At 41.3% G+C, this 23,354-nt stretch overlaps 1 protein-coding gene across 4 annotated transcripts in view; it reads left to right on the forward strand.

Moving 5' to 3' along the window:
• Window positions 1-23,354, forward strand: part of MMP17 (matrix metallopeptidase 17) — an 80,490-nt gene that overhangs the window by 40,848 nt on the left and 16,288 nt on the right. For 2 of the 4 annotated variants that reach the window (XM_085858817.1, XM_085858819.1), the window contains 3 exons: window positions 6,135-6,225; window positions 8,769-8,848; window positions 14,495-14,647. In XM_085858817.1, coding sequence (XP_085714943.1) covers window positions 6,135-6,225; window positions 8,769-8,848; window positions 14,495-14,647 — 324 coding nt within the window. Of the gene's footprint in view, window positions 1-6,134; window positions 6,226-8,768; window positions 8,849-14,494; window positions 14,648-14,891; window positions 15,301-23,354 lie in introns of those variants that run through there. The other 2 variants (XM_085858820.1, XM_085858818.1) reach the window with 2 other exon arrangements.

The following is a 23,354-nucleotide window of genomic DNA, read 5'->3' on the forward strand; positions in this document are numbered from 1 at the left end:
TCAACCTCACCACATTATCAACACGAAATTATCAACAAGAAATCAACCCCACCACATTATCAACACGAAATCAACCCCACCACATTATCAACAAGAAATCAACCTCACCACATTATCAACACGAAATCAACCTCACCACATTATCAACACAAAATCAGCCCACCCCATTATCGACACGAAATCAACCTCACCACATTATCAACACGAAATTATCAACACAAAATCAGCCCCACCACATTAACAACACGAAATCAACCCCACCGCATTATCAACACTAAATCAACCTCACCACATTATCAACACGAAATTATCAACAAGAAATCAACCTCACCACATTATCAACACGAAATCAACCTCACCACATTATCAACACGAAATCAACCCCACCACATTATCAACACGAAATCAACCCCACCACATTATCAACACGAAATTATCAGCAAGAAATCAACCTCACCACATTATCAACACGAAATTATCAACAAGAAATCAACCTCACCACATTATCAACACGAAATTATCAACAAGAAATCAACCTCACCACATTATCAACACGAAATTATCAACAAGAAATCAACGCCACCACATTATCAACACGAAATTATCAACAAGAAATCAACCTCACCACATTATCAACACGAAATTATCAACAAGAAATCAACCTCACCACATTATCAACACGAAATTATCAACACAAAATCAACCCCACCACATTATCAACACGAAATTATCAACACAAAATCAGCCCCACCCCATTATCGACACGAAATCAACCTCACCACATTATCAACACGAAATTATCAACACGAAATCAAGCCCACCACATTATCAACACGAAATCAACCCCACCACATTATCAACACGAAATCAACCTCACCACATTATCAACACGAAATTATCAACACAAAATCAGCCCCACCCCATTATCGACATGAAATCAACCTTACCACATTATCAACACGAAATTATCAACACGAAATCAACCCCACCACATTATCATCACGAAATCAACCTCACCACATTATCAACACGAAATCAACCCCACCACATTATCAACAAGAAATCAACCTCACCACATTATCAACACAAAATTATCAACACAAAATCAGCCCCACCACATTATCAACACAAAATCAACCCCACCACATTATCAACACGAAATCAACCCCACCACATTATCAACACGAAATCAACCTCACCACATTATCAACACGAAATCAACCCCATCACATTATCAACACGAAATTATCAACACAAAATCAGCCCCACCCCATTATCGACACAAAATCAACCTTACCACATTATCAACACGAAATTATCAACACGAAATCAACCCCACCACATTATCAACACGAAATCAACCTCACCACATTATCAACACGAAATCAACCCCACCACATTATCAACAAGAAATCAACCTCACCACATTATCAACACAAAATTATCAACACAAAATTATCAACACAAAATCAGCCCCACCACATTATCAACACGAAATCAACCCCACCACATTATCAACACGAAATCAACCTCACCACATTATCAACGCGAAATCAACCCCACCACATTATTAACGCAAAATCAACCTCACCACATTATTAACGCGAAATCAACCCCACCACATTATCAACACAAAATCAACCCCACCACATTATCAACACGATATTATCAGCAAGAAATCAACCCCACCACATTATCAACACGAAATTATCAACAAGAAATCAACCTCACCACATTATCAACACGAAATTATCAACAAGAAATCAACCTTAACACATTATCAACACGAAATTATCAACAAGAAATCAACCTCACCACATTATCAACACGAAATTATCAACAAGAAATCAACCCCACCACATTATCAACACGAAATTATCAACAAGAAATCAACCTCACCACATTATCAACACGAAATTATCAACAAGAAATCAACCTCACCACATTATCAACACGAAATTATCAACAAGAAATCAACCTCACCACATTATCAACACGAAATTATCAACACAAAATCAACCCCACCACATTATCGACACGAAATCAACCTCACCACATTATCAACACGAAATTATCAACACGAAATCAGCCCCACCACATTATCAACACGAAATCAACCCCACCACATTATCAACACGAAATCAACCTGACCACATTATCAACACGAAATCAACCCCACCACATTATCAACACGAAATCAACCTCACCACATTATCAACACGAAATCAACCCCACCACATTATCAACACGAAATCAACCTCACCACATTATCAACACGAAATCAACCCCACCACATTATCAACACGAAATCAACCTCACCACATTATCAACACGAAATCACCTCACCACATTATCAACACGAAATCAACCCCACCACATTATCAACACAAAATTATCAACACGAAATCAGCCCCACCACATTATCAACACGAAATCAACCTCACTACATTATCAACACGAAATCAACCCCACCACATTATCAACACGAAATTATCAACACGAAATCAACCCCACCACATTATCAACACGAAATTATCAACACGAAATCAACCCCACCACATTATCAACACGATATTATCAGCAAGAAATCAACCCCACCACATTATCAACACGAAATTATCAACAAGAAATCAACCTCACCACATTATCAACACGAAATTATCAACAAGAAATCAACCCCACCACATTATCAACACGAAATTATCAACAAGAAATCAACCTCACCACATTATCAACACGAAATTAACAACAAGAAATCAACCCCACCACATTATCAACACGAAATTATCAACAAGAAATCAACCTCACCACATTATCAACACGAAATTATCACCACAAAATCAGCCCACCCCATTATCGACACGAAATCAACCTCACCACATTATCAACACGAAATTATCAACAGAAGATCAGCCCCACCACATTATCAACACGAAATCAACCCCACCACATTATCAACACGAAATCAACCCCACCACATTATCAACACGAAATCAACCCCACCACATTATCAACACGAAATTATCAACACAAAATCAGCCCCACCACATTATCAACACGAAATCAACAGCACCACATTATCAACACGAAATCAACCTCACCACATTATCAACACGAAATCAACCTCACCACATTATCAACACGAAATCAACCTCACCACATTATCAACATGAAATCAACCCCACCACATTATCAACACGAAATCAACCTCACCACATTATCAACACGAAATCAACCCCACCACATTATCAACACGAAATCAACCTCACCACATTATCAACACGAAATCACATCACCACATTATCAACACAAAATCAACCCCACCACATTATCAACACAAAATTATCAACACGAAATCAGCCCCACCACATTATCAACACGAAATCAACCTCACCACATTATCAACACGAAATCAACCCCACCACATTATCAACACGAAATTATCAACACGAAATCAACCCCACCACATTATCAACACGAAATTATCAACACGAAATCAACCCCACCACATTATCAACACGATATTATCAGCAAGAAATCAACCCCACCACATTATCAACACGATATTATCAACAAAAAATCAACCTCACCACATTATCAACACGAAATTATCAACAAGAAATCAACCTTAACACATTATCAACACGAAATTATCAACAAGAAATCAACCTCACCACATTATCAACACGAAATTATCAACAAGAAATCAACCTCACCACATTATCAACACGAAATTATCAACAAGAAATCAACCTCACCACATTATCAACACGAAATTATCAACACAAAATCAACCTCACCCCATTATCGACACGAAATCAACCTCACCACATTATCAACACGAAATTATGAACACGAAATCAGCCCCACCACATTATCAACACGAAATCAACCTCACATTTTGCATAACATTAACTGTCTTATATTATTTTAACATCAGCATTCGTAAAATAAGCAAAAGTTCATCATTACTCAAATGATTCGTAGTTTGGGAAATGTTTTATGCAGAGCATCATTTAAAAATGGCAATAGACTTGGCAAAACTATTAATGTCTTCAGTCGTTAAACGCAGCAGGATCATTGATGAGCATGTACTAAGCGCGTTCACTTCAGTGAGATGACTGGAACTGCTTCTTGCTCATCAGTGCATCAATGTCAGGAGCGGTGTGTGTGTGTGTGTGTGTGTGTGTGTGTGTGTGTGTGTGTGTGTGTGTATGTGTGTGAGAGAGAGACAGAGAGACACACACACACACACACACAGAGAGAGAGAGAGAGAGAGAGAGAGAGAGAGAGAGAGAGAGAGAGAGAGAGAGAGAGAGAGAGAGAGAGAGAGAGAGAGAGAGAGAGAGAGAGAGAAAGAAATGGAGAGAGAGAGACAGAGAGACGTGAGAGAGAGAGAGAGAGAGAGAGAGAGAGAGAGAGAGAGAGAGAGAGAGAGAGAGAGAGAGAGAGAGAGAGAGAGAGAGAGAGAGAGAGAGAGAGAGAGAGAGAGAGAGAGAGAGAGAGAGAGAGAGAGAGAGAGAGAGAGAGAGAGAGAGAGAGAGAGAGAGAGAGAGAGAGAGAGAGAGAGAGAGAGAGAGAGAGAGAGAGAGAGAGAGAGAGAGAGAGAGAGAGAGAGAGAGAAAGAGAGAGAGAGAGAGAGAGAGAGAGAGAGAGAGAGAGAGAGAGAGAGAGAGAGAGAGAGAGAGAGAGAGAGAGAGAGAGAGAGAGAGAGAGAGAGAGAGAGACACAGAGAGACACAGAGAGACACAGAGAGACACAGAGAGACACAGAGAGACACAGAGAGACACAGAGAGACACAGAGAGACACAGAGAGACACAGAGAGACACAGAGAGACACAGAGAGAGACGGAGACACAGAGACACGGAGACATGTCACACTCCACTTCAAGCCGATTTCATGCTTTAGATTTTATGGTCATGAAAGATGAAAACCCCGACTCGCAAAGATAGGTTGAAGAAAACAAAGTTAGGATAGTTTGAATAACGCAATAGTAAGTAAGGATTCAATGCAATAAATAGTTTGAAAATTGTTCAACCTAAAAATTAATTTCCCCCCTGAAATCTGAAAATTTCCCCCCAGGTTAAGAATCACTGATTTGGACCCATTTAGACATTTCATCCTTTACACCTTTAGACCTTCACAACTTTTCAACTTTTCAGACCTTAGACCTTTCATTTGCAATCAACGACCTTTCATTTAGTACATTGTTTTATTTATTTGTCACACAAAATACACCAAACAAAAACAAGTCCTTGCGAGGGTCTGCAATCTCCGATTGTTCAGGTTTATTGTTACCTCCGCCACCGAAGGTGAAGGAGGTTATGTTTTCACCCCTTTCTGTCTGTTTGTTTGTTTGTTTGTCTGTTTGTGTTTGTTTGTTTCTTTCTTTGTGTGCAGGATATCTCAACAAGTTGTGGACGGATTCAGACGAAACTTGGTGGACACGGGTGTGTGGCAAGGACAAATTGATTCGATTTTGAAGATCCGAATCCGGATCTGGACACGATAATTATTTAATTTAAAAGTGATTCTTCACCATTGATAGGGTCAAAAACAATATATAGCATGATACCTGAAAAATGTAATGGGCCCCATATGTTCTCGTGGATCAGGCTTTGCGTGGTGGAGGTATGTGCTCCACCGAGTGCCCTTCTAGTTTCTCTTGTTTTAATAAGGTAAAATTTGTTAATCAACAGCAGCCATGCATTACTTGTGCCAGCATCTCTCTCCTCATTTCCATTTCATTCTTTGTCTCACATGCACTGTTCCATTTTCAAACATTTTAAGTACCACATGACCTGACTTGACATGTGCCAACCCAATTCACTGTTTTTCAGTTTTTAATAGACACTAAATGGTCAATTTTGAATTTTTCGGTTGTTCAAAGAAATGTTAAATATGGAATACATTTCTCAAATTTTGCTTTCCATTGGCAAATATTTCCTCTAACCTAAGTGTATATCCTCATGGCTCAATGATGCACCATTGATGATGATGATGATGCATCAGTGCACCAACACAATGATGTCACATGCTCACATCAAAGAGTTGACCATCTTGGATTGCAAATCCATTTCATCCTTTTTATCCAGTGATATAATCAAGTGAAGAAAATCTTTGTTTCCTCAAGGAAAGAAAGGATTTTCAGGACTGACTGAAAGCCCAAGACTCACGGTGCCTCCAACTCCCAGTGAACCACATCTTCACCCACCAGTCCACAGGTGTGTTGTTGCTATTTTTCTGTCACAGGGGCACGAAATGGCTCCTGTGACCTGATTTTGTGAGTAAACCAGACTTAACCAGACTGATGGTGTAATGGTTACAGAGCATCCGCTCCGAGTCTGGGAGGTCGGTGTGGTTCAAACCCCGGCCGAATCATACCAGACTTTAAAAATGGAACTTGTTGCTTCCTTGTTTAACGTTTAGTATTGAAAAGGACGAGCAAGTTGCTCATGCCCGCACGGAATTCTAAACGTGGTTGGGATTGAGGGAGGAAAAATGCAAATGCCGTCTTTTGTCACTGAGCCGGCAAGCTGGGAACAACGATTCACCTCTGTTGCCACATCTTATATTATTTAAATGCTCTAATGGTGGCGAGGTGCTCCATTTGAAACTTTGTTAGATATATGTAGCTGTTTATGCTTAGGGTCTGTAATAAAAATTTGTATTGGTATCAAAGCCAGTAACCAATTGCAAATTAATAGTAGGATAAGAGCACAGACAATCCTCATAGTTGGGAGGATTGTCCATTGGGAGAAAGAGATTCCTCCTTGTGAAATGCCCTACTGAGTGCAGTGAGAAATGCAGTATCATTGTTGCGACATCACTGTTACCCAAAGTGCCTCCCTCCAACCTCAGTGGCTGTGTTGTCTCGTGTAATCCTCTGGGTGTCCATGTATGTGTGATGTGTGTGGCAGCTCCATTATGTCTCAGTTCCTGTAAAAAAAAGGTTTCTGCTGTTGCGAATTCGCGCCCGCCGGCGTGCGGACGGCCACGTAACTCGAATCACGGCACGTCGCCCACCGGACAGACAATTCTGTCGTGACCCTCTCGGAAAAACGCTGGGAGCAAATCACGGGTGGGGGTTTAACCCCACCACGACCGTGCCAATTGCCCACCTGCGCAGGATAGGGTTGCTCGCCAAATTCGATCTACCTAAGTACCTGCGCGAATGGTCGACCGGGCGATCGTACCATGCCACTGGCCGACTCCGGACACGAACTGCTTAAGCGGTCCGTTCCGTGCTACAGTGATAACCGAGCGGTGTTATCATCGGTCTGACGGTTCCGATTAATTACCGGGATGTTGCACCCACTACGAACCCCTTACGTGATGCAAAATGGAGGGTCAATAAAAAAGGAAAAGAGACGAAGCAGAGCGGGAGCAGTTCAACAAGCAAGCATTTTATTCACACGCACACACAGACAAGCACGGAGGGCACGTATTTACAGCCATACAATTATGCACAAAAAGCAAATGTACCAAAAGAAACGATGCATATTTACAACCGAATACACGTACACACTGCAACACTTAAAACAATACTACTTGAGGCAGACTGGCGCCACCCACAGACATTTACACAAAAACCCCAAAGGAAAGAAAGAAAGAAGTCGCGACTTCCCTTTTATGGCTGGTGAGTCCCTCTCCCGCGACCGTCAGCGTGGTCGCGCCTGGCCTCGACCTCTCTCGCGGCCGGCGAACCCTCTCTGGCACTCCCCGTCTGGACGCGCAGGTCCACCTCACTACTGGCGCTCCCGCGTCTCCCGTCCGTGCCTTCATAACAGGGCTGCTCGCCAAGGCACGGGCGCAGGACCTCTTCCCGAAGACCAACTCTCCACAAAAACCAACCGAAGACCAACCACACCACCAGCCAAGACGAAGAGGAAGAGGCGGAAGAGGAAGCGGCCCAAGAGGAAGAGGTTCCCGAGGTAGAGGCTCCCGAGAAAGAGGCTCGAGAGGAAGAGGGTCAAGAGCACCCGCCCGTGTCCGTCTTTCATAGCGCGGGGCTCCGCCCTTCGCCCCGCCCCGTTCTCGGCTCCACCTTCCTTCGAGAGGGTTCACGAAAAGGGCGTTCCCTCACGCCTTCCCTCCACCCCGCCCCGTATGGGGGCCGGGGGAGTCAGTTTTTGGCTCTGGGCCAGAGAATTATGCCCCCAAAATGAGACCCCTCCTTCACATGACCTCTGACCTTTGACCTGCATCGCCCCTCCTCCACTCCAAAGCGCGGGGAAGTCAAACGGAAGAAACAGGCGGGAAAACCTGCGCATCCTCGCAGTTCCCTCCTTGGCGCCTTTGTTTGCCGTTCGGAAGCGGACGTAGTGGCGAAGATGTGGTAGCGTTGATGGTGGAGGTGGTGTGGTTGCAGTGTGGTTGGTGCTGTGATGGGGATGGCGTGGTTGTTGAGATGCTGTTTGTTTGAAATATAAGATAGAACAGAAAAACGGCTTACTCAAAGCGTTGCAGCCCGGATGAATCACATAAATTCCCTCTATACAACGGGTTTGGGCTAACTCCACATGTACCTATCGAGATATCTCACCTGAGGGCCCTTCATGGTGTAATGCGAATTTCCACAGCCGTAACACTGCTTTGAACTTCAATGACTCGATCCAACTGGAAGGTTGTTTCTCATTTTCTCTGATATTGACATAACCTCAGACTGTTGATTTGCTGTCATGTGATGATTCGTTCCCTGATTATCCGTGTGCGATTGAGTTGCCTTGGCAATGAAAGCTAAGTGGATGTGACGTGTCCCATGCAGGCCAGATGTTGAACCGGACAGATGTAACACCAATTTTGATGCTGTTGCAAACATTCGTGGAGAAGTTTTCTTCTTTAAAGGTTTGTTGATCACTGGCCATGATCAGGAGATTGCTGATTATAAAGTGAAAGCTGATTTTGAATTTAGAACTTGATAACATCGACAAAAGGTCAGAGTTAAGAAAAACAACTATACCAATAAATAACTGTGTGTGTGTGTGTGTGTTTCTCCTCCAAAACCATGAAACCAATCAGCCTGAAACTTTTCACTTTGCATGCATACTAAGAAAACTCCAAGGAAGTGCATGACTGAAAATTGGATGCTTGGGTTAATTAAAAAACCCCCTTTTGAAGATAATTAACGGCCTTATTTAATTATATCCTTTATCAGGAGCATCCTTGGTCACGGTTCTCTATGGGGTCTTAAGGCGTATCCAAGGTAACCTCGCTGGGGTCTGAAGCCGCCATGTGTTTTTGGCCTGCTCAACCATAGTCCGACTTGTAACGGGCCACAACGATTTCTGAAGGATAGTTTTTTTTATTCACTTTCCTCACTCATATTATTGAATGCCTGTTCATCATAGCTACAAATTTCTGTTTTCAATGCTTTTGTAAAGTGCTATAGTTTTCAAGTTAGGAGCTTGGAGCGATTTCATGCATTGTATGATACGATTTTCCACGATCAACTCTCACTGACTAATTAAAGTATATCATCGAAATATTATTTCGGCTTTGAGGATCGGATATCATCTGGACTAAATAAGTGTTTGAAATCTGGAGTGAAATCTGAAAATTTCAAGAAATAACGAGTCCTTATAACTAAGCTGATATACATATTTACTTTAAGAAAGCAAGGTTATGTTCCCTCTTTCTCCATATATACACAAGAAAATGTGAAATTTCCAAAGCTTGAAACTTATCTTTTTCTCCTGTTTGGAGAATTATATTGAGTGAACAATCGATTTAGGAATGTGCCAAAATTAACCTGCTTCGTTGAGCGACATGACTGGATGCATTCACTGCATTACGCCGTGCCCTGTCGCGCAGAGGGACTGCTTATCCATAGCGTCTGTCAGATCTGTGTCGATATTTTTGGAGGTTTTGTAAGGGAATCAAAGCAAATCTGGTGAAACACGGACATTTTAAAACAAAGTTATAACGTTTGCGCGAAACGAGAATCGATGTTCCACGTGATGCATGCATCCACAAATAGACAATGCGGCAGATTATATGCAAAGTTTATTTCACGGGGCGATTCAACTTTGCGATGTCTCCGGGGTTGTTCTATGTTAAACAGCAACTCTTTTGTGGATAAAGTCATGATTTGAACAAATTCATTTCATTTCTTTAACTGCTGTGGGCGCGGTGAAGACCTGCTTTAAAGTTAAAGAGACCCTATATGGTATGCCTATATGGTATGTTTGTGTTTGTTTGTGTACAGGATATCTCAAAAAGTTGTGGGCGGATTCGGATGGGCGAATCTTGGTGGCCAGGTTGGGTGTGTCACAAGGCCGAATCGATTTGATTTTGGTGAAGCTCCGAATCCAGATTGAGATGCGAGAATTATTTAATTTGTAAAGTGATTCTTCACCATTGAGAGATTGCGCCAAAAACGATATTGTACTGTATAGCATGATGTTTCAAAAATGTATTGGGCCCGATATGTTCTCGTGGATCAGGCATTGCGTGGCGGAGGTACGCGCTCTACCGAGTGCCCTTCTAGTTTGTTATGTTTGCATTTGAATTACTTGAGTGCAACACAGGATGTCCATTAACCCTTCAATGCGCACATAAGCCCTCAATTAGTATCATCACAAATTCACGTCATTACTTTTTAACCTCAACTCTGTGTGGAGAATTCTAGACACAGTACACAAAGGTACATGTATGAGAGCAAACTAGAGGTAATGGTTCAGAGGAGCTCCATGTCTTCCTTCTGGTTGTATGATGAATTTGCCAGATATTGATTTGGGGCTGCAGTAGGAAGAGGGAAAGAATTGGGATTCTTATGTCGCTGTTTATCCAGGGAGGAGCACGAGGTGTCATGTGAGGGAAGTGGGGATGGAGGGTGTCAGATGAATGACTACTCGTAACAATATCTCTCAACTCATTACAATAAAGTTACTGGGAATGTGAAGTGTGAATGACTCAACCATTTTTTGAGCAGGGGTGGCACCAAGGGGTCCAATGCAGATGAAGTATTTGTTGGAGGATCCTGTAACTTTTTACCCTCACCAGATTATAGGGAATTGCATATGGGTCCATTCGTTTGTTTTGCCTGTCTGTCTTTCTGTCTGTCTGTCTTTCTGTCTGTCTGTCTTTCTGTCTGTCTGTCTTTCTGTCTGTCTGTTTGTCCACAGATTATGTGCAAACGTATGCCATAAACACCACCTGGTGGTATGTAGTATTACACGTTATTCTTTTTCAACGAAGTACATCGATAAAGTAGGTACAAATTAGAATGTGAATACATCGATAAAGTACGTACTTATCGAATGTGAGTGTATAAAAAGGATGTAGCTTTTAGAATGTGAGTACATGTATGTTTAATGTATGTGCATCAAAAAGTACCTACTATCAGAACTCAGGCGTGGAACCATGATATTAGGTAGGGGGGGGGGAGGAGGGGATTTACATTGGACTGAAAAATATAATTTTAGTGAGCAGAGGTAGGGGAACATTTTTGTGGGACTATTCCCACAAATTTTTTTTTCTAAACTCTTCAAATATAGTGGGGTAACTTAGCTAAATATAGCATAACAATTGTGCATTTTGTGAGAAAAGCACCAAATTTGGCACACTTGTAGCCTATCATATTATGAACAGATTTGGATATCGAGCCATCTCAAATTTTTGATGGCAGTGGAAAATGGCTGCCACAGCCATCAGCGGCTGAATTTGAGATGGCCCAATATCCAAATCTGTTCATAATATGTGAGGCTACGAGTGTGCCAAATTTGGTGCTTTCCTAACAAAATGCACAATTGTTATGCTAAGTTGCCCAACTAATATAAACAATGAATGCTCTAATGCATTTTGAAAAAAAGTACTTTAATGAATTTGTTTTGCTAAGAACTCGACATTTATTTTAAATATTGTTTCATCATGAAAATCCAATTGAATGAAAAGCAGACATTACATATAATGAAACAAATGATGTAATGATCAAAACAAATCAATGTCTCTGACGTATTAAACAAGGTTTGACATGGAAGTGACCTTCAGAATTACAGTTTTGCCATTAGCTGAGCATTTGTCTTCATCATCTCGACTATGTGAATCAATTTTAACAAAGCTTTCTTCTCCGACACATTTGATTCTCATTGTAAATCATGGATAATTTCCCACGGTCAAAGAGCATGTTCATGAATCTTGAAAACACACACCAAGTGCCAAATTCAAACAGAATGATAGGGACTCTGGATTATCTGAAACTTGGGATAGCATTCCACTTCCTTGTTCATCATTGGTTAGGAGAAAAGAAACATCTCCGATGATAAATGAAATTGTTAATTCATTAATCATCAAGTGTCCACCATGGGAACAAACTGAATTGTTCCATGTTGAACGATGTTGTTCCATATCAGCTGTGATCTAAGGAATATCACGGGATACCCACATCCCAAGACCACATCTTCGGTTATATACACCTTGATACATGTGATTATCACTTTTGAAGGGCGAGGGAGGGTGGTGAGTGGGGCGGGCTCCAGGTGCCCCCCCCCCAGATTCAGCCCTGTAACCTGAATATATTGACAAAGTACGAAACATGACTACATCTATAAAATACATACGATTGCAACATGAATCTCCTCTATGAAACAGAAAATGTTTGTTTGTCCACTGTATGAGCATAACCTCATGTTGTCAATGCATCGTCAACACACCACACAAAACAAGTCCAGGTGAGGGTCTCAAACCTCTGATTGCTCTTTCTATGTAATTTTTAGAATTGCGCAAGGTGTGGCCAAATATACCACTTTCAAAATGACATACTCCATCCTAGAATGCTCAGTGTGCATACACAGAAACCCTGAGAAATGGCGTTGTTTGGGGCACCTTAAAGTGTATCGTGTGCGCAAGATGAGGATTGTTTCATAAAATGGCTCACAAAGCTTCAAAAAGAACCGAAAATACCCTGAGAGAAAATGTTGTGCCTCTGCACAACAAAAGACTTTGAGAACTTGCTCAGCTCACCGAAGGGGCAGCTGCCCATGCCATGTGGACTGGTGCAAGGCCTGAGTGGTCGGGCATGCGCTACACAAACTCCCAACGTATCGTGACCAGTGAATGGACTTTGAACCTTGTGGGAGTGGTTCTTGGGAACATGGCATGATTGGTGATTTATTTAATGGACATCTGCACTCGGAAATATGACGCTGTGCATCATCACCAAGTAACTGTAACCAACTCTTTGGCAAAGGACATCGTAGTGGCGTGAAAATACGCAGAGCTTCTGCCAGCTATATTTATGTGGGAGTTGGATGTATCAGGTAGACCTCCCTGAGAAAGACCTTATCTGGTTTGAGTGCTTCTGAACACTGATGGGAAGGACATATCTGGGGCTTGTGAATGTACAGGGTTAGTTTAAAAATGATGATATTTACAATTAATTATTCTTGGAAGGGGGGGGGGGGTGGGAGCTTTGGGAACTGTTAGGGCTGTTATATATTATAGATATATATGTAATTTCCCAGGGCACTTTAGTGAGCAGGGATGTCACAACAAAGGCGCCACTTTTCTCACTGCACCCAGCGAGGCATTTCCTCCTCCCCATGGATACTGACCTCTGAAAACTATCTGTGCTCTTATATTTTTAAATGCTGAACGTCAAGCAAGGAAGCAGTCATTGGTATAACTCAGCCGGGGTTTGAACCACCGACCTCCCAGACTCAGAGCGATGCTCTAACCATGACTTCACCGAGTCTGGTTAGATTTTGACGAGGAAATGGGGACATTTGGTCATAATTTCTGTTACAGGTGTAAAGCCTTTTTTTGGGGGTGTTTCTTCCCCTCGTCCATTCTTTCTCTAAGTGTCCCTCTGTTGTGTCCCCCTACCCTGCTGTTGGTGGTGTGTTTCAGTCCTTTCCACCGTGTTCATGTATTTATGGCTTTGCTTATTTATGACTTAATCTTGGCAAAGAACAATCTTCTTCATGTTTTACTGAAGTCTAACTTACTCCATCTTGATTGGGTGACACAACATGTTACCAATATTTTCCTGAGCTTATGTAGGATCCTGAAAACATTGAAACAACATGCAAGTTTTTTTTTCCTCCGCAAAAAAAAATCAGAATGAAAAAAATAAGCAAAAATGAAATCTCATTGCCAAGCTCATATACATATACGACTTTCGCATGTCAAATAAGGGCATTAGGAGATCATGTAGTTTTACACAAACTTAGAACAACATTGGTAAACTACGGACAAATCAACAAGGTATTGATTTCTGGAATTCCAGACTGCGATCACTCTCATTGAACTCGGATGTATATTTTTGTGTCGTTCTGATGATGCATTTCCACACATAGAAGCTTTCTCACCATTAGTCAGATCTATAAAACTGAACTTTGTGCACTTGCAAACTCCCTAACTGCTCTATAATCTCTGGCACCTGGTATTTCTTGTTCTGAAATCAGAATCTCAGACTTGAGTACCAAAATATGAAAATAGCAAAATAAAAAGTACAATTGTTGAGGCTAACAATAAAGTGATCTTCTGGTACAGGATGCTATTTCTGGCGACATATGAAGCACGGGTGGCTGATGTCCACCAAACCAGCTCGGATCCATTTCTTCTGGCAGGGCCTTCCACAAGAAATAACTCGTTTTGATGCCATCTATGAGAGGATGACGGACCACAAAATTTTGTTCTTCCATGGTACGTGCCTTTTTTATTTATTTTATCCTCCCTTTACAGGAGCGAGGCTCATGGAATGGCCTTCCTTTCTTCTATCGCTTCTTCATATGAGGGTACTCTTCCCCTGGCGGTACAATTTTGCCTGCTAGGCTTAAAATACATGTAATGTCCTCATTTTATCGTTGCTTATTTTTCCATTATCGAGTATTTTGTGTCCTCGATAATTTCATATTTTGATTATGCACACAGATTTTTTTTTAAACAGAGTCGAGGCTGATGGAGGAGTGAGAACATTGAAAAGATCAGTATGCAACAGAACAAGACGAACAGCAGAAGGAGAGGGGGAAATACACAACAGCGTGGTTGAGGGACAAAGAGAGACTTTGAAGATAAGGGATGTAAGGAAGAATGAGGACTCGGGGAGGACACAGGCGTTGCACAAGATGGACACAGAAGCAAATTCTCAGGAAGGAAAACAGAACAGTTTGAGAGAGGTGGGCTTGGGGAGAGTTAATAGGGGTAGAAAAGATCATTGTTTTGGATGGGGGATGATCTGAGAGGGTGGTAAACAGCTGTCAGGAGAGAACAATTGAATGAGAAGAGGTGAGCAGTGATTATGGATTTGGGGAGCTTCACCAGAAGGAGGCTGTTGACAGACCTTGATAATGAGAAACTTGCAGAAACTTGCGGGGGGGGTGAGGGGGTGGGAGGGGGACAGAGCATGGAAAGAGCAGACGGTACAAGACCAGAAAGAAGGTGGTAGTCGACAGAGAGACCGCCGACCTGTCTGCGATGGCGAAGTGATAAGCCCATAGACTCAGCTTCAGCACCGGAGATTCCAATGATCTTGAAGGCCTTGGTTTCCACAGCATCAAGCTGAGCAAGGTGTAAGGTGGGACACCAGCCCAAAAAGAAGAGCAGTATTTCATTAAGCTGTGGATGAGGGCCTTGTAGGTGGATAGGAGTTCAGGTATGCTCAGGAAGGACTGCACAGCGGAGGATGCCGAGTCGGTGGCGACTGGCTTTGGAGGCCAACTTAGAGGTTTGACCAAGAAAGATCATGGCTGATAGTGAGGCCCAGAAGTTTGTGTGACTGAACTTCTTCAAGAGGATTGTGAAGAAAGTGAATGGGAGGGTTTGCCAGATGGCCCTTTTGGAGAGAGGCAGTGAGTCTGTGGGATTTTCCAGGATTAAAAGATACTACAGTATTATGCAAAAGTTTGGGTTATTTTCACTTTTGTGTTGCTTTTCCCCATTAAACATTTGCCAAAATTAAAAAAATCCAGGAAGACCCAAAATAACCTCTCTAAATGCCCTTTCACACCTTGACGTTTTAGCCAGCGTATCAAAATGTATGTAAAACGCTGGCGTATGCTGAACTATTGATGTTTTTTTTTCAGTTTTGGGCGTATTCATAACGAGTTGGACGTTTGCATAACGTGTTAGTAACGTACACAGAACGTTTCGATAACTTATAGATAACTTATACCAACGAATGCTTCGCGTGTTGTCGGCGTTCACAACCTATGTCCAACGATAGTCTAACTTATGTATAGCGTGGCAGCATATCACCGACGATCACGTGGGGTAGCCTATTAATAGGCTGCCGCTCAACGATTTAAATCATAACCACACTAGAAATCGAAGTGTCAACATCACCGTCATGCCGAAGAAAAAAAACAAAAAAACCATGGAGTCTGGGACACTGACGGGTTCCTCCTATTAACCCCATTTGTATATACCAATTCCCCTAAACGCCGCCAATACGCCATTATACGGTAGATGCAAGTTAGAAACACGTTCAGTAAGTTCTGTGGTCGTCCGGAACACATCAAATACATCTACATACGTCAATATGCGTTGGAGATACGTTACACATAGGTTCGAAGCACGTTACTCATAGGTTAGAAATAAGTTTCGGGTACGCTAAACATTACCTCGACGTGTTTCGACTTATGAGTAACAGTAACTTACAAGTAACGTTTGTCGACGTGTGTCAACGATCGCGTAACTTGCCTACAACTTATGGCCAGCGTATGCGGAACGTGTGAGTCATATGCTGGCATATGTCGACAAATTTTGAGCATGCTTAAAATTTGTCGACGAGCTCAGCATACTACGACGTATGCCAGCGTGCTTCAGCGTGCTCTTAGCATATACAAAACTTACCCATAACGTATTCAACATGTGCCAGCGTATTCGCCAAATTTTTCATACGTCGGCATACGCTGGCTAAAACGTCAAGGTGTGACAGGGCCTTTAGAAATAAGTTTCGGGTATGCTAAACATTACCTCGACGTGTTTCGACTTATGAGTAACTTACAAGTAACGTGTGTCGACGTGTGTCAACGATCCCATAACGTGCCTACAACTTATGGCCAGCGTATGCAGAACGTGTGAGTCACACGCTGGCATACGTCAAAAAATTTTGAGCATGCCTAAAATTTGTCGATGAGCTCGGCATACTACGTATACAAAACTTACCCATAACGTATGCAACGTGTGCCAGCATTTTCGACAAATTTTTCATACGTCGGCATACGCTAGCTAAATCGTCAAGGTGTGATAGGGTCTTAAGGTAAGGCAAGCATTTGAACTTGCCAAGCTTATGTGATAGAAGAAAATCCACAGGTGACAAATGAAATGAGAGCAGACCTGAACATTACCATCTCATTCAACACCGTGCATTGAAGGCTGATTGCAACAGGTCACCATGGTAGAGTTACAGCAAAAAAAAAACTACTTTAGGTGAAAACTACCTTTCACAGAATAATGTGAAAGGACTGAAATTTTCAAGGCAATACCAATGTTGAGTGACTGAACAATGGAATCAGGTACTCTGGTTTGATGAATCGAAGTTGAACTTTTTGGATCTAAGATAAACCAGTTCGTATGCTGAAGACCTGTAGGACATTACGTCATGCAATGTTTTCACCCTACTGTTAAACACAGGGGAGGTTCTGTGAATGTCTGTGGTTGTAGCTCAGAAAGAAAACTTGTGAAAACTAGAATGGCACTCGGTAGAGCACATACCTCCACCAGGCTGAACAGTTTACGTTTGATATCGCACTGTTCGGCCAGATATGCAAACCGACCCTCACCAAAATTGAATCAATTCTTCCTTGTCACACACCCAACACGTCCACCAAGTTTTGTCTGAATCTGTCCACAACTTTTTGAGATCTCGTGCTTCATACCATTTTTGGCCCCATCTTTCAATGGTGAAGAATTATTTTTTAAAATTCTAGAATCCAGATCTGGAGTCTGATTTTCGCCAAAATCTAATCAATTTGTCCTTATCATACACCCAACTTAACCACCAAATGTCGTCTGAATATGTCCATAACTTTTTGAAATATCCTGCTCACAGAGAAACAAACAAACAGACAAACATTTATGGGTGAAAACATAACCTCCGTCCACCTTTGGTGATGGAGGTAATCAATGGGACACTAACAATAGAGAAGTACAAGCAGATACTGCAGCAACATGCAGTTCCTCGTAGAAATCGAAAGAGGATTCATTTCCCCACAAAATAATGATCCAAAACGCACTTTCAATGTAGCAATACAGTATTTGGAGAACAAAGGTACAGTTGGTGTGCTCCAAGTGTTAGAATGGCCACCCCAGAGTCCAGACATGAGTCTCATTGAGGCCACATGGGATTATCTGGAAACAGAGAAGAAAAGATCATGGTTTTGCTCAACTAACCTTACAGAACTGTGGTATGTACTGCAGGATATTTGGCACAATATTCCTCCAAGAGTGCTTCAGTCACATACAGGAAGCTTGGTGAAAGAATGTACTCAAAGAAGGCAATGGGCAGACACAAAGTATTGACTGGTACTATGAAATGACCCTCTTATTGTTATTTACTTCAACAGTTTGTTTACTTCAACACTGTCATGCTGGAGTTTTGCACGCAGTGGTTGTTGGTGGATTGTACTAAAGATCCCACGGCGTCTTTCATGAAGAGGCGAGTTATTGTCGCCACCCTAGTCGTCGTCATTTGTATCCAACACGTGGCCCCGTGTTAGCATCAGTTCTTGCAGAGACATGATGGTCCTGCTCATGCCGTGCCTCCTGTAGGTTAGAGGAAGTTTTAATTTGTTCAAGGTGTTGACGATAAGTCGTCTACCCCTCATGAAGGGCACTGTGGGATTGTTATTTTCTTCAATATCCACCAACTATTGCTGGCAGATGTGACCGCCCAGTTTAATGTCCATTTGAAGGACCCACACACATTGATGCTCTGTCTGTGAAACACCAGGATGACAGTTTATAGCTCGGCCAAGATTCAAATAAAGGGTAGACAGCTCTACATGAGTTTGCATACCTCTAGGCTCTCCTGCAAACCTTCCGAAGTTTCTGGAAAAAAAAAATCCTGCAACTTTAGTCAAGTGTCCTGTATTGGAGTGGCTACCTGTTCAAGATTGGTTCTTGCCTCCAAATGTTTTTGACTCGTCATCATACAGCTTGGTGCTCTGGAAAGGGTATGGGCCTGTAACTATGATTATTATTACCCCATTCAAGAGAAGCAAAAAGTGGGGTTAAGCAATTACTTCACTTCCGTCCGTCCATCCATCCACAAACGTAAGTTTATGGTCAAGGAAAAACTTAATCTAAATTGAATGTTATATTTTGAACACTAATCAGAACATGAATCAGGAAAAGAAAATCCTGCAGTTTAGCAGTACTTTGGCTCTGAATTTGGCCAAATCACACATGCGCAGAGAGGATCAAGATAATTCTTTTAGTGTTTGCCTGCGTGGCAGTCAAACAAAATTGAAAATAATTCCAACCTCAAAACTTACTGTTTTTATGGACGTCATAAAGGACACAAACAGGCACAAATAACTAATGTAATGCGTTTGATAGTGTAGTGTAATAGCCACTGCGCAAACGGCTACAAACTTCCAGATTTTTTTCCTACGCCCTTTAAAATCATTATTTTATTTAAATTTAATACGTATATACTTGAACACTTTAGAACACAAATCGCTTTGCTTCTGCTTCCAAAAAACTCCAGTTTTGCAGTGCTGGGACATGTTAAATAAGGTGGTTTACAAGATAGCTTCAACGGTGCCAAAATTCCGAATTTTTTGATACAACCTTTAAAATCATTGTTTTATTTAAATTGAATTATATACCTTAACACTTCATGGGGTAAAGTGTTCTATAAACTCTCTAGTTAGGGTACCCTGTGAGTACAGGGTACCCTATTGTTTTTCTTCTGTTTATTATTAGGGTACCCTGTGAGTACAGGGTACCCTATTGTTTTCCTTCTGTTTATTATTATTATTATTACGCATTATTATTATTATTATTATTTTTCCGCCGGCATTTTGCACCCTTTTTCGCTTTAAAAATCATTTTCTCTGGAACACTAAGTCCGATCGACAGAAAATTTTCACCATAGTATGTATCTTTTTTGATAGCACAATCACGTTATAATTATGACGTCATTGGTCACGTGGTACGGTCGCCATCTTGAAAAAAGCGATAAACTTTGGACATCTGTATCTCGGAAACCGTGCAATGGAAAATTTTTTCGTTTGATACATTTTACTAAGCTCCCTATGGGGAACACGTGTGATTTTTCGTGACGTCATAGGTGAAGCGATATACCGGTGAAAATTCGTCAAGTAGAACGCCATATAGGAAAAATCTGAAAAATTCTGAGCGTCATCTACACCAAAATTCATCGTCAAAAATGTTTTTTTTGACGTCATCGATGACGTAATTCGGCCGCCATCTTGTTTTTTAGTGTTTTTTTAAAAAAATCTTCTTCTCCAGAACGGCTGTGCAGATTGCGGCGAAACTTAACACGCACATTCTCCCTGAGGTCCTCTTTCAAGTTTGTTAATTTGTTGTTGATACGTCACATGGTTTGGCGGCCATCTTGAAAAAACCCTAAAACCTTCAAACATCTTCTTCTCCAGAAGCGCTGGTCCAATGAAGGCGAGATTTCAGAACTATATTCGTGAAATGCATGCGATACAAGTTTGTTAATTTCGAAGTGATAGGTCACGTGGTTTGGCCGCCATGTTGGATTTAAGAAAAATATTAAATAATGTTTTCTCTGGAATTTCAGAAGCCATCGAAGCGAAAATTTGCAAGTGCCTTCCTCCCTCAGGTCTGCATACATGGTAAAAAAATTTTACCTCAGAAGTCACATGGTTTGGCGGCCATCTTGGATAGAAAAATAGACCTTATCCGATTTACACGAAACTTCACACAGTTGTTCGGGTCGACGAGGGAAAGCAGAATTTAAATTTATGATATCATAGGTCACAAGGTTCGGCAGCCATCTTGGATTGAAAATGAATAAATTTTAAAAATCTTCTTCTCCAGAAGGGCAAGACAGATGAAGATGAAACTTCACACATATATTCCCCATGAGGTCCTTTCTCAAGTTTGTTAATTTGTTCTTGATCGGTCACATGGTTTGGCGGCCATCTTGAAAACTCCGAAAACCTTCAAACATCTTCTTCTCCAGAAGCGTTAGCCCAATGAAGGGGAGATTTCAGAACTATATTCGGGACAGGAAAGGCGATATAAGTTTGTTAATTTCGAATTGATAAGTCACATGGTTTGGCTGCCATCTTGGATTTAAGAAAAATATTAAATAATGTTTTCTCTGGAACCGCTTAACCTAACGAATCGAAAGTTTGCAATTATCATCTACCGTCGTGTATACACGCGTGGTAAAAATTATGATGTCACACGTCGCATGGTTTGGCGGCCATCTTGGATAGAAAAACGCACCTTTACCGATTAACACGAAACTTCATAAACGTGTTCCAATACCCAGTAGGAAGCAGAATCTAAATTTGTGATGTCATAGGTCACATGGTTCATCAGCCATCTTGGATTGAAAATGAATAAATTTTTAAAATCTTCTTCTCCAGAAAGGCAAGACAGATTAAGCCGAAACTTCACACATATATTCCCCATGAGGTCCTTTCTCAACTTTGTTAATTTGTTCTTGATTGGTCACATGGTTTGGCGGCCATCTTGAATTTACCTTTAAAACCTTCAAACATCTTCTTCTCCAGAACACCTGATCTGATCAAGGGGAAACTTCACACCCCTATTGCACATGAGTAGGGAATACAAGTTTGTTAATTTCTAATTGATAGGTCACATGGTTTGGCAGCCGTGTTGAATTTAAGAAAAATATTAAATAATGTTTTCTCTGGAACTGCTTAACCTATCGAAGCGAAAATTTGCGTCTGTCATCGTCCATGATATCTGCATACATGGTAAAAATTATGAGGTCACAAGTCACATGGTTTGGCCGCCATCTTAGATTGAAGGATAAATATTAATTCATGTTTACTCTGGAACCACTACTTCTATATATGCGAAACTTCATATTTATAATTTAGGCTACATGTGAAACAAAAGTTTAAAATTTCAACCTGATCGGCCGTGTGGTTTGGCAGCCAGAATTATTTAATTATTTGAATCTGGTCGCCAGTAATAACGAAATTGAACGTTTTGTGCTGCCTGGTTCGTAACTCGTCTGTTCCGCGCTGTCTCGAAGCAGGCCTGTGTTTGTATCACCATTAAATAATGTTTTCTCTGGCACCGCTTATCCTGTCAATGCAAAACTTTGCGACTCTGATTTAAGTCTCATGTTGTATCAGTTGTGTCAAAGGCACTTCTGGGTACCCGGTCATCACTGCCAGCAGTTATAAAGTGGCAGTTCTAGTTACGCATTATTATTATTATTCTTCCGCCGGCATTTTGCACCCTTTTTCGCTTTAAAAATCATTTTCTCTGGAACACTAAGTCCGATCGACAGGAAATTTTCACCATAGTATGTATCTTTTTTGATAGCACAATCACGTTATAATTATGACGTCATTGGTCACGTGGTACGGTCGCCATCTTGAAAAAAGCGATAAACTTTGGACATCTGTATCTCGGAAACCGTGCAATGGAAAAAATTTTCGTTTGATACATTTTACTAAGCTCCCTATGGGGAACACGTGTGATTTTTCGTGACGTCATAGGTGAAGCGATATACCGGTGAAAATTCGTCAAGTAGAACGCCATATGGGAAAAATCTGAAAAATTCTGAGCATCATCTACGCCAAAAATCACTGACGAAAATGTTTTTTTTGACGTCATCGATGACGTAATTCGGCCGCCATCTTGTTTTTTAGTGTTTTTTTTTTTAAAATCTTCTTCTCCAGAACGGCTATGCAGATTAAGGCGAAACTTTACACGCACGTTCCCCCTGAGGTCCTCTTTCAAGTTTGTTAATTTGTTGTTGATACGTCACATGGTTTGGCGGCCATCTTGAAAAAACCCTAAAACCTTCAAACATCTTCTTCTCCAGAAGCGCTGGTCCAATGAAGGCGAGATTTCAGAACTATATTCGTGACATGTATGCGATGCAAGTTTGTTAATTTCAAAGTGATAGGTCACATGGTTTGGCCGCCATGTTGGATTTAAGAAAAATATTAAATAAAGTTTTCTCTGGTATTTCATAAGCCATCGAAGCGAAAATTTGCAAGTGCCTTCCTCGCTCAAGTCTGCATACATGGTAAAAATTTTTACCTCAGAAGTCACATGGTTTGGCGGCCATCTTGGATAGAAAAATAGACTTTATCCGATTTACACAAAACTTCACACACTTGTTCGGGTCGACGATGGAAAGCAGAATTTAAATTCATGATATCCTCGGTCACAAGGTTCGGCAGCCATCTTGGATTGA

Source organism: Eptatretus burgeri, chromosome 16 (genome assembly GCF_056783735.1).
Source record: "Eptatretus burgeri isolate ZD-2024b chromosome 16, Ebu_testis_v1, whole genome shotgun sequence".
In the NCBI taxonomy this organism is placed as follows: Eukaryota; Metazoa; Chordata; class Myxini; order Myxiniformes; family Myxinidae; genus Eptatretus; species Eptatretus burgeri.